This window comes from Balaenoptera acutorostrata, chromosome X (genome assembly GCF_949987535.1).
Source record: "Balaenoptera acutorostrata chromosome X, mBalAcu1.1, whole genome shotgun sequence".
NCBI classification, from domain to species: domain Eukaryota; kingdom Metazoa; phylum Chordata; class Mammalia; order Artiodactyla; family Balaenopteridae; genus Balaenoptera; species Balaenoptera acutorostrata.
In genome coordinates this window covers 96,694,909-96,707,362 of record NC_080085.1, presented here as the reverse complement: position 1 = coordinate 96,707,362, position 12,454 = coordinate 96,694,909, and the positions used below count along the sequence as shown (strand labels likewise).

The 12,454-nt window shown below is 50.0% G+C and overlaps 1 protein-coding gene across 12 annotated transcripts in view; it reads right to left on the bottom strand.

Annotated features, from left to right (window-relative positions):
- Nucleotides 1-11,808, bottom strand: part of TMEM164 (transmembrane protein 164) — a 162,914-nt gene extending 151,106 nt beyond the window's left edge. For 5 of the 12 annotated variants that reach the window (XM_057538748.1, XM_057538759.1, XM_057538756.1 and 2 more), the window contains exons 1-2: nucleotides 11,661-11,788; nucleotides 10,269-10,939 (exon numbers count right to left, since the gene is read on the bottom strand). In XM_057538748.1, coding sequence (XP_057394731.1) covers nucleotides 10,269-10,658 — 390 coding nt within the window. In that variant the 5' untranslated portion in view covers nucleotides 10,659-10,939; nucleotides 11,661-11,788. Of the gene's footprint in view, nucleotides 1-6,642; nucleotides 6,727-10,268; nucleotides 10,940-11,248; nucleotides 11,361-11,660 lie in introns of those variants that run through there. The other 7 variants (XM_057538761.1, XM_057538762.1, XM_057538749.1 and 4 more) reach the window with 7 other exon arrangements.
- Nucleotides 11,809-12,454: the final 646 nt, after the last annotated feature.

Sequence of the window (12,454 nt, the reverse complement as noted above, 5' to 3'; positions counted from 1 at the left end):
GGGTAGGTATAATTATTATTCCATTTTACAAATGTGGAAACTAGGGGTTGGAGAGGTTAAGTAACTTGCCCAGGGCTACACAGTTAGTGGTAGGATTTGAACCCAGGCCTTTACCACCCTAGAGTCGGCTTTTACCCAGTGTGCCTTGAAATATATTGTACTGCTACTACTACAATAGTCCCTTGCTATCCGCAGGGGATTGGTTCCAGGACCCACCACGGATACCGAAATCTGTGGATGCTCAAGTCCCTTGTATAAAATGGTGTAGTATTTGCATATAACCTCGCACATGCTCCTACACACTTTAAATCATCTCTAGATGACTTATAATACCTAATACAATGTAAATGCTATGTAAATAGTTGGAAATACAATGTAAAAGAAACGTAAATAGTCACCAGTGCACAGCAAATTCAAGTTTTGTGTTTTCAAACTTTCTGGAATTTTTTTTCCTAAATATTTTCAATCTGTAGTTGGTTGAATCTGCAGAAGTAGAACCCATGGTTACAGAGGGCCAACTGTACTATGAAAAACTGCTAACATTTATTGAGTGCTGACAATGAGCCAGAACTTCTGCTAAATGCTTGATTTAAATTATTTCATTTAATCCTCGCAACAGCCCTATTAGGTAGGTCCTATTATTACTCCCATTTTACAGATGAGTGAAACTGAAGCTGATAGCAGTTAAGTAACATGCCTAAGGTCACATGATGATGGAGCTCAAATACATACCCAGGAAATATGGTCCAAAAGCTCAATCCACTAAGCTGAGTTTGCATTAGGAAAAGGAGGCATTTCTAGTGCCCTACTTAACTTAGCCAGGATCCTTGCTGTGTCCCAATCCAAACCTACTGGGTCCCAGTGAGAGCTTCACAAGTAAATGCCAATGAGGAAACCTGTCTAGCCCTTCCATGTACCTGCCAGCAGCTTGGACCTGACGAGTCTAGGAAAAGAGAAGCAAGACCCTTTCTAGACCCTTTCTCTCCTAGCCAATTTCCCCTAACTTGATTTCTGAAGAAAGCACCTCATGTCCAGCAGCCTCTGCTAATACTCTGCCCAGAACATCTAATAAGTGTTTACCCAGGGGCTCCCAGAGCCGTAGTTAAGGGCCTTAATGTGCAACCTGGCTCTGTGCCTTATTTAATCAGCACCTGAATGAAATGTCTCTTTGCTAGCAACAGCCTGAGCACAGAGTCTTTCTGCAAACACAGCTGGTCGACTGGCAAAGGCGATTCTATTCACAGGCAAAATACACCCTGAGTTTACACCACCACTGATGTGCGATGGAGACAGGGAGACTGGAGGCACCCGGATGGAATTAGAATGGGTTCATGCCTCCTTTCTCCTCCAGATAATCCCGCTTCTCGCTCTTCTACCCACCTAAACACCTGCCCACAGGACACGGTTTGAACTGTTCCCGCCCAACAGGCCAGTCCTCTCTAACCTCTCGTCTATTCCCTTTCCGCAGAGCCACAGGCCCAGGACCGGACTCATCCTACCCTTCCTCCTCTGGCATTTGCTCCAACAGCTACTATTAAGGAAGCACAGCCAACGGAGAGATCCCCCCAATCCTCCCCTTCAGGATCTCGGGCTCGCAACAGGTCTGCGTCCCTTGACACACCATACGCTGACGGACATGCAAGCCATATGCCCTATTTAGCTGGCAGCTCTTTCCCTGGGAAAGAGCTCAGTAAACAGAGAGGACCATACCCAGAAGAGGAGGAATCCGCCCCAGGCCTTCAGATTTAAATCTGCTGCATCCAAGCACCCTGGAGGGAGACTTACCCTGGGGGTCCAGCAAGTAGGGTAGCAAGACACTGATAACCCCAGTTCTCGGGGGGATGGTGGGGTGTGGAGCAGGAGGGAGGCCAAAAACTGGGTAAGGAACACGGGAAAGGCCACCTGCTCAAAAACACTGGGACACACCCCACCATTTAGAGTAAGGGTAACGAGGCCCTTTTAAAAATTCCTGCCCTCCCCCAGCCCAGTTGAGTCTATGAGCCATTCGCACTTCAGTGTGAACCTCCTAAATGGAACTGATTTCTTCCTGATTTCCTGGGCGATATGACCTCCTCTGATGAAACGGGTATTTTGAAATGTATCAATACAAGGGGTTGATTCGGAGCTTTGAGCACTCTGGAAAGAGGCAAACCTGGATGGAGTGAGTCGGGGGGAAAGACTTGGAAACAGGGAAGAGAATAGAAAAGAGAAAGGTAGGATAGCATCACATTTCATCAGTTCTGCTGTGGAATCCGTGGGGACAGCAAGCACCCCATGAGCCGCTAAAAATCATCTTCTGGTCGCAGGTGGGATGCCTGCTATCTCATTTCCTGTATTTAATGTCAGCTCACTCTCATCAGTGTTCTGTGTGTCTGTCCTTGACCGTGTGAGCCCTCCTTGGGACAGCACAGAGAACACAATTCTCTATCTCACAAGCCCCCTATCAAGGATTCGTAGGCAACTGCAGCTCTCTTATCAACGGGCCAGAAATGACAGAGCATTCCTTGGTTTGCCAAGGGAGAAATATGAAAAAATATCTTCCCCTGATAATAACAATCAAATGACTCCAGGTAAGAGCTGAGAAGCTTTCCTGTGAAACAGGAAGCAACTCTGGGCCTTTATATGTATTGTTTCCTATGCCTGGAATCCCCTTCCTTCCTGCAACACCCCTTCCTTCCTGCAACACCCCTTCCTTCCTACTCATTCATTCACACATGTTTACTGAGCACCTACTATGTGGCAGGCCCTGTCCGAGGCGCTAGAATAGAAAACAAGACAAACAAGCGCCCCTGCTCTCAAGGAGCTAACATGCCTCCTTTGTGAGTCAAATGTCACCTCTTCTAGGAAGCTTTCCTTAATTGCACTAGGAAAAAAAAAAGACCCTCTGTCCTCTATGCTTTGTTCAAATCTGTTACCGTACATGTCATGTTGTAAATTAGTTGATCTTTTTTCTTGCCTGTCTCATCTCAACTGTGAGCAACATGAAGGCAAAGAATGTTTCTTATTTATCTTTGAATCTCCAGTGCCTGGCACAATGTTTGACACACAACAGGCACTGGATAAATGTTTGCTGAATGGATACATGAATGAATACATTCCCATGAGCATTTAAAACAAAAGCCCTGCACATAGAAAATTAGCATGCAATAACTCTGTGTCAGTATTTCCTCTCGTTAGTTCCCAAAAATCTCAGATACTGGAAGGATGGGAAGGGAGTGTAGAAGGGCTGGAAGGTGCCAAAGGAGGCCTGGCCGAAATCCTCCACTGACGTAACCCCTAGGGAGGGACCCAACAAGCCACTGGAACTCTAAAGCTACCTTAAAATCCACCTCACAGTAACTCGGAGCCCTCACCCTCTCATTTCAGCCACATTATTTAACACCCACACAAATACTGAGGTACTACCAGAAGACTAAACGCCCACCCAAATTCACACCAGTCAGGAGGAGCATTTGAACCGACATCCCACCTCATACTTTAGCCGCTAGATAATGTCTCTCCAAGTGGGGTCCAATGCTCACCAGCATCAGAATCACTCGGGAGCTTGTAATAAATGCAGATTCCCATCCTCACCCTATAGGGCCTAGACCTACTCAGACTCCCTGAGTAGAGAGCCAGGCATCTGCATTAGAACAAGCTTCCAAGGGAATTTTTCACAAAGAAAGTTCGAGAAGCACTGCACTCCACACCCACAGTCTCCTCAGGTCCACTCATCCAGTGACTGGCAGAAGATGCTCTCAATTTAACAAAAGATATGAAAGACCATGGATCTCCACGGGGGGTGGGGAATCCTTTCACAATGTATACGTACATCAAATCATCATGTTGTGCACTTGAAATATCTTACAGTTTTCTTTGTCAATTATACCTCACAAAGCTGAAAAAAAAATAAAGTAAAAAAAAAGATATGAAAGACCAGAAGTTGAGAAGCCTGGCTCTTCTTGCAGAGGGTGTTTCAGTGACGTATGATGACAGTGAGCTACCTACTGAGAAATACAAAAGGGGCGAGAAAGAGATGGAAAGTGAGTCACCAGACTAATAACGTTTTTTTTAATGTGTCTGATATTAAAGAAGGAAAAGAAGAAAGTAGACACTTCCAGATGTCAAACCAAGATCCAACAGCGTAATTTCCTCACAGCAATGAAAGGGAGCAGATACTTGGGGCAGAGAATGGGCTGCAGTTCCTAATAACCAGCTCTTTGTGATGGAACCAAAAGATGTGTGAGCTGGAGGCAAAACCACCTCTCTCCTCTGGCTATTTCAAAAAACAGACAGGAGATTCTCTTAATGGGTACAGGAGACATAGGAACAGTGCCCAGGAGACCTCAAGGGAACACAGACAGAACCACCAGAGGGAAAATGAAAAAGGGGAAGAAAACAGTCAGTCAGTCAGCCAGCATTATCCAGGCACACATTAAAAAATTAATGTGCATGTATTGTATTAAGCTCTGCAGGGAGTTACAGAGGGAAGAAAAAAAAAAAAAGACACTACTCCTTTCCTTAAAGAAAAGTGTTTACGCTAATGGTGGAGAATGAACAAACATGCAAAAACAAGCAACCCAGTCGGAACACTCACTGAATTACCTACATGTATACAAAGGCATATGTTAAAGAGCCAAATAGTCTGAGGAATATTCAGAGGGTCAGGAAAGGAGGACAAAAGCTGTTACTGGAATGAGTGGAATAACTGTGGAGTCAAGGTCAACTGGAAAGTTTCACAGAGGAGACTCTTCAGGGGGATCTGCAGAGGGGAGGAACTCACGACAGATCCCACGAAGACAGCGATGAAGGAGACACATGTATGGCAAAGGGACAAAAATCCAGGGATCCTGTGGATCACCCCGAGTAGGAGCCAGCCACATACTGTTACTTAATAGCAAGCTCCACGCTGGGTTGTAATAACAAGTGCATGGTGAGAAAAGGCTGAGAAGGAAAGCTTTCCTCTCTGCTGGGTGTAGGCTGGACCTCTGGTCACAGCACCCAGTTTTATAGGCTGTGCATGAGAAGGGTATGCAGGCACGGGCAAGGATCCAGAGAAAAGCAACAGAAATGATTAGAGGAATGGATTCTAATAGCTATCAAGAAAGGTGAAAAGGTGTTGAGGTTTGTCAGTTTGTGAGCCGGAGGTAAAAATCTATTGGTCCAGCTCTGACCAGCTGTACCTGGAATCTCTGTTTAAGTGACCACAGAGTTATTCAGAGGATTAAAATGCTTTGTTTCCATGTGGCCCATTTCACGAAGAAGATGGAGATAGGAAAAGGTTAAACAATTTGCTCAGGTTCCCTAGCAAGCCACGAGCAAAACTAGCATCGTAATTTTAAATCCCAGGGCTGTCTGTGGGTTGTTTAATCCACCAATCCACACCACTTCCCTTTATAATGGACAGCACCCCCCACCAAAGACTGTAATTATGAAAGATGGAAAAATTCTCTGCAATTTCCTTGGGGGAAAAATAAAACAAACTAAAAAGGAATGTCATGCCTCACCGCTGAGGCCCATATAAACATTATCCCCTTGTGTCCCCCTGGACTGATGACACAGGACACGGTCCATCTGATAACCCGTCAGCAGATGGCTGGATCCCTCATTGTACCCATTCCCCACCGACGTCAATTACAAGCAGGAGCAGTTATCAGCGCTCCAGACAACAGATGGGGATGAGGAGGTGTGGTTGGTCTGAAGTCAAGGAGGCGGGGGACAAAAAGCCTAGCTCTCAAATCTATCAGGTTTTCTCTAAAACAAATCCATCACAGAGCAAATGGAATACACCCGTGTATATTCCATGAGTTCCAGAAGGTGTCACAAAAAGCTCAGGGCCATTTTGAATACGTGCCATTCTACGCTTTCAGCAAAGAGGGAAGAAGTAGGAAAATAAACAGTGAGCCAAAAGCAGGTTAGCCATATTTGGTGGAAGTCAGCCTTCTAATATATCGTAAAGACAGAAAAATAAAATAGCAATGGCAACTCTAAAAAAAGGATGGGGCTCACTAGGTATTACAGGCTAAAAACCAGAGGCTTGGTGCTCCGGGGTCAATAGCATCAATTATTATTTGGCAAATGTCCAGCTGAGATCCAGCCTGCCTTATGCACAGAGACACGGAGGGTTAAACACCATATACTGTGCCCCACTCAGTTCAGCGCCCAATCAGGAGATATTGACACAGACACATACAGAACCAACCGGAAGTGGACAATTAGACAAGACATCCAAAATTTGATCTTTTCGTTAAGTTCCTAAGACAGAGACAATATAACTGGATGCAAAGGAGATAAAAGGCCACCAGTCTTTATGGACACAATCAGTCAAATTGTCTGGCATTTTAACCCTCCTGCTAAGAACTTGTAGATTTTCGGACTTAAATAGCTATGAGAATCTCTTCCTGCTAAAGCCCCAATTCCCACTGTGGCAGCTCGGTTCTAAAGCCACCTCTGCTACTAACTTGCTGGGTGATTTTTTTGGTAAACAGCATAATCAGTCAGTAAATTCATTCCCTGTAACCCATACCTGCCAAAATAATATGCACAAGGGGACTAGCCACACTTGAAGAAATACTTACTGGTGTAATGGGTAAACACCACTGATATTCAGCAAGGGGTTTAATAACAGTGCGTTAATCCTGGCGCTTGTTGATCCCGAGAACCCTCAAGCATCACCGGCTTGAGTTCAGATGTGAGAAGGTGCTGCTGTAATCATACAAACCTCCGCCAGACCCCAGTTCCAGGGCCCTTGAGATATCAGATGAGGCCAAAAAGAAACCAGACAGCAGGAATATTAATCAAGAACAGAACTCAGATACAAGAACTGCCCTTCCTTATGCTTCTCAAGCTGGCGGTCACCCAAAGGCAGCATGGCTATGATGAGGGTCTGTGTAACAAGGCCTTGGAAATAAATATTTTACAGACTGAAAAATGGGAGATAAGGAGACTAACCACTTTCCCTCCAACTCTTCCATTTCCTGGCCTAAAGCAATACTGTCCTTGTTACAAACTTGCACTGGCTCTGAGGAACAAGGCCTTTCTATAAAGCCATAATTGAGTCAGCCTGTTGAGAGACACACATCAGAAATGTCTCTGCTAAGCTCCCGCTTTCATTTCAGCTAATGTCTCCCTTTCCTTATTGGGACCTCTGAACTCCACAGAATTCACTGCCATAATATGGCCTAACTCAGCTAATTCACTTGCCAAAGCATTTCTTTGTACTCAACATCTCCCCCGTGGAATACACACAGTCACAGGAAACATTTTAACAACCTCTCTCCAGGCTCAAGCTCATCTAGCGTAACCCTAAAGAAGAGAATGCATGTGAAAGTGTCTTATAAACAGTTAAGAGCTAGATAAATGTAAAGTATTACTAACCATACTTACTATCATTAGTCATTGCTGTAACCGAGTCAGAAAATTGTTTCCAACCATCTGTTGTTAAATTTCTTTTAAGGACTCACATCAACTTTTAAAATTCCATACGTCCCTGCTTCCCAGGAAGAGCCACAGGTAAGGTATGGAATGTTGGATTCATCACAGGTTAAGTCCCCCACTAGGCCGGAAGTTACTATTTAAATGACACAAAGCAGTGACTTAGGAGTAAAGGACAAAGCAGGACAATCCTGCTCTGGCTCAAGAATTCCTTAGTCTGACTCTGTTCTTTGTCCCCACCCTCTAGCTTCGGAGTTTAAGCTAATCACAGGACAACAGCAAAAGCACAAGTAACAGGAATCAGTCCATAGTTCCCCAAACAACTATCTCTCTGCAGCTGTCAGCCCCGAGAGCCAACATCATCTACGTGTGTCCCTAAGGGTGGCCTGGTCAGGTGTACTTTACTGGGAAGACACAGGGAGCAAAAGATGAACGAAGATGAGAAGATGAACAAGGCCACCTGAAATCGAAAAGGAGGCCAAAAGCATTTCTAGAATAGCTCTCTGTGGCGTCCCCGGCCTCTGCTTATGGAGAAAAGAATCACAGAACATAGGCTGTCAAGAGCTAGGAATGCAACTCTGCCTCGTTTTGCGGCTGGGAGAACTGAGACCCAGGAAAAGTACTTTCCCCAAAGTCACACAACTAATTAATGCCAGAACGAAGTCTCCAGCGTCTTCTAAAAGCCTCTAAAACCCTCTGCACTAAAAACCATGGTGCTGGACTTCCCTGGTGGCACAGTGATTAAGAATTCGCCTGCCAATGCAGGGGACACGGGTTCGAGATCTGGTCCGGAAAGATCCCACATGCCATGGAGCAACTAAGCCCGTGCACCACAACTACTGAGCCTGCACTCTAGAGCCCACGAGCCACAACTACTGAGCCTGCATGCCACAACTACTGAAGCCAGCGCACCTAGAGCCCGTGCTCCACGACAAGAGAAGCCACCGCAGTGAGAAGCCCGCGCACCACAACGAAGAGTAGCCCCCGCTCGCCACAACTAGAGGAAAGCCCACGCGCAGCAACGAAGACCCAACACCGCCCTAAATAAATAAATAAATAAATAAATAAATAATTTTATTTTAAAAAAAACATGGTGCTGCCAGGTTTGATGTAATCACACCAGCAGCAGCCCCAGTCAGGCTGAATTTAGTTCTTTGTTGACCTTCTACGTATGTGGTTGTCAGAGGCCTAAAGACCCCTTTGTAGAAAAGGCACCCTCTGACCCTCACCACCTGCCATCCAAAAAAAAGCTCTCCTGTCCCAAGAGCCTCACATAGCAGCGGCTGAGATGCGTTGTTTCCTTTCATTAACAAAAAGCCCATTCATCAAAAAAAAGAAAGAAAGAGGACAGGCTCAAATTTACACAGAAGGTCTAGCTGGGAGAGCCCTGGGTTTCCTGTGAATGGCATCACTTCCCAAGAAGCCCTCTTTGGAAAATGCTACCCACTCCAACCCTGCTGGACGCTTATAGCCATCCCATCAATAAGAGCTGCTTTATTCCAAAGTTGTCTACACCTCCTTGCCACATCTGCAAGACTGGAAGGGGTTTGTGGCCATTCACATTTTACAGACTGGGAAACTGAGGCCAGGAACCTGCCATCAAAGGAGTACCTAGAACACAGAGCTAGCAAGCATGCCAGCCACAAGTAGGCGGCGCCATGCCGATCAGCATCGGCCTCTCCCCAGAGACTGCCCTGCCATTCCGCAACCCCAAAGAGGGTGGATTACCTTTCCAACCCGGAAAGCTAATTCATCTTTTGGCTGCAGGCGAGTGACCTCCCATCCCTGGGCTCCACCGGGCCTTTAAAATGGAGATAAGCATCTCGACCTCCTGCCCCACACAGGGTTATCACAAGGCTCCTGAGAATAACCTTCTACAAATATAAAAGCAATAAAGATGCTAATGACAGGTTTCAAAACTGTCCCTGGATAAAACACACCAGGTTTTCCACAGCCTGAAATCTAAAAAGGATTTTTTTTTCCCTTTCTCCTCTTCCTCCTCCTCCATGATTTTATAGTTTTAGAACATCTCTCTACACAGGCTGAGCACAGAAAGACAGTCTCGCTCTTGGTCCTCACCCAAATTATTTTTATGTATCTGGCAACTTTCCTTTTCAATCTCATTTGTTTTTCTTAGCGCCACTAATGGGAGGTAAAGAAATCAGCTGTCTGGGCACCCCTGGACCGTGACCTCAGGAGAGAGAATAAGAGCGGTAAGATGGAGAGGTTTGCAGGAAATAAATACCCTCTCACCATGGACAGAGGAAAGTTCATGAGTCTGCCTGGGGTCGGCTTCAGAGTGCAGTTAGTAGGAGCTTGGTGTTGCTCCAACAAACACCTCAGAACTCAAAGGCAGACCTCACCCTAAGAGCGTAAACTCCCAAATGAAAGAGTCATTAAGAGAAACCCGTAAAAGGATTTCCCCAAAGTACGACAGTGGAGACCAGTAACCTTATGTGACCACCTCCAGGAAAGAAGGTCACCAGGCCTCTGGGAAATTAACTGTGGCAGAAGTAATGGGGGGACTGGGCCATGGTCCCCCACTGGTGATTCAGAAAGGGCACCTGGCTGGGGCTGGACTTCCTGCTTGTGAAAGACCAGGGCAGGCCTGGGAGGGGAGGGGCCGCGGCCTGAGTGCTCGTCTTTCCTAGTGCCCGTCACGCATTGTGCAGAGGTAGAAGAGAGCCAAATCTGAAATCAGCACACAAAGCGCCTCGTTGGAAAATCAGTTGTGAGGGTCCCACTTCCCGCAGGGATGAGGTGGTGCTCTACCCTGCCAAGTGTCCTGAGCACACAAATGACTCTGATGGCTGAGGCTGCCCGGGGTGGGGTGGGGGGGAAGTCAACAGACTCACATGCATCATGGTGACCAGGTGACAGGGGTTGAGCAGGTAGATGACGGTCTTGGTGGCGAACTTAAAGCCCACCTCCACCCCGAAGGTCAGGCACAGGGCTACTAAGAGCAGATTCTTGCTCAGGCTCTCTTTGCCTTCCTCTGGCCGCTGGGTCACCTGCTCTGGCTGGCAGCCACGGCCACCCCTACCGTCCTCCTTCGTCTGCCTCAGGATGTACCGCAGGGCCACCAGGATCTCCAACAGGGCCAGGGTCAGGACCACCACACTTTCCAGCAGCCGCTGCTGCCAAGAGAGGAAGGCAGCACAGTCGGGGCCCCCATTGCCTGCAAAGCTGGGGTCCACGCCCCCATAGAGCCAGTCCAGGAGACTTTGGTAGCTATACCGGGACATGATGCAAAGTGGTTCCCCTCGACCACCGTGCAGGAAGCAAGAGCGAGATGGAACACAAGCCCAGAGGGTGGCCCGGGTGGTGGGACATGTACGGAGGGCACACCCCCGCACCCGCACCCCCCCTCCGGACACCAGGGCACCTAGAGCAGGGGACGGGAAGCTACACGCGAGGCCCAGGGCAAAGTGCTGGCTCTAACTTGTCCCCACGGCTGTCTGGGGAGCCCCCCGCGCTTCTCCAGTGGCCACCAACGAGGCAGGGTGGAAACGAGCCGTTGGCCAATCTAAAAGGAAGGAGAGGAAAAAAAAAAGGTCTCAAAGAGGCAATTGCATCGGGAATTTACGAGGCGGGGAGGGGTAACTAGCGAGGGAAGAAAAGGAGAACAGGGGCAGTGGCGAAGCAAGCAGGGGTCAGGGGAAGTCGGAGGCCGGGAGGGTCAGGGAGAGGGCCGAGGGGACCCGGCAGCGCGGCGGGAGCGAACCGGGGGCGACGGCGAGGGGACACGCGGAGGCCAGGAGGGGAGCTGGCGGGGCCGGGCAGGCGGGGAGGGCGACGGGGCTGGCGGGGACGCCGGACTCCTCGTCTCACGCACTCGCCACAGGGGGATCGCTTACTCCTGCAACCGCGTGGCCGTCTCTGCCCCCAGCGAGCAACTTCGCCGCCGACTGGCCCCTCCGAGCCAATTTAGAGCCGTCCCTGTCCAGCCTCCCGCCCCCGGGTACACCCCCGAGCCCCCAGCTCCACCCCCCGGCTCAGACGCCCGCCCTCCGGGCAGCACCTCCCCCAGCCCGCGGCCCGCCCGGGACCTGCCCCCCTCGCGCGGGCAGCGGCGGGAGGAAGCCGGGAGGGAGGGAGGGAGAGAGGGAGGGAAGGCGGGCGGGAGGCCGGGCCAGCCGGGGGCTGGGCTCCGGCCGGCCCCCTCCCTCCATCCCGGCGCCGCATCTTCCCGCGCCTCCCTCCCGGCCCCAGGAACTGATAGCCGCGCCCTTCGGGGCTCCACTCACCGGCAGTCGGCCTGCGGCCCCGGCTGGGCGCCCGCTTGGATCCCCGCGCTCCCCGCGCCCCGGCACTCGGCTCCCCCAGCGGCTGCCGCGGCCGCCGCGCACGGCTCCTCCTCCCCGTCTTCCTCCCCCTGCAGCCGCCGCGCTTGCTTCTTCCTTCTTCCCCTCCCTCTCTCCTCCCCCTCCCGTCCGGCTCGGCCCCTCGGCCCCCCCCCACCACCTTCGGGCTGCGGCCACCCCGCCTCGCCTCCTCCCCTCTCCGGCCTCCCTCTTTCCCCCTGCCGCTCCCACCCTTCACACCTCCCACCCTCCCTCTTTGCGCCTCTCCCTCCCCCTCCCTCCCCCGGGCTCAATCCCCGCCTCCTTCCTCTCCTCCCCGGCCTGCCTCGCGTTCGGCACTCGCCGAGCCTGCACGCGTGCACGGCCACCTTCTTGCACCACCGTCTACGGAATTCGCCTCCTCCGCGAAGCCGTTTGGACCCACTCCACCTCCTGCGACCCGGTTCTCCAGGGCATTTCTTTGTACACCGGGCACCTAGTAGGCGCTTAGCCGGCCCTCGCTAAGTTCTTGGGGGAATGGACGAGCCTGTCTAGTGATGAGCAGCTGGTCAAGCTTGGCTTTGGGGGGGTCTGCTGGGTGTGACCTTCTACTGGTCGCCTCTCCTCCAGTCCGCCCTGAAATAGCAGACTCGGGCGGGGCCAGGAAGGCGTCTTCTCCCACCTTTCTAGCCACAGCCCTACTCTCCAATACTAGGATGAGGCTTCTTTTCCTACTTTGCTCGGCCCTTCCCCCTCCT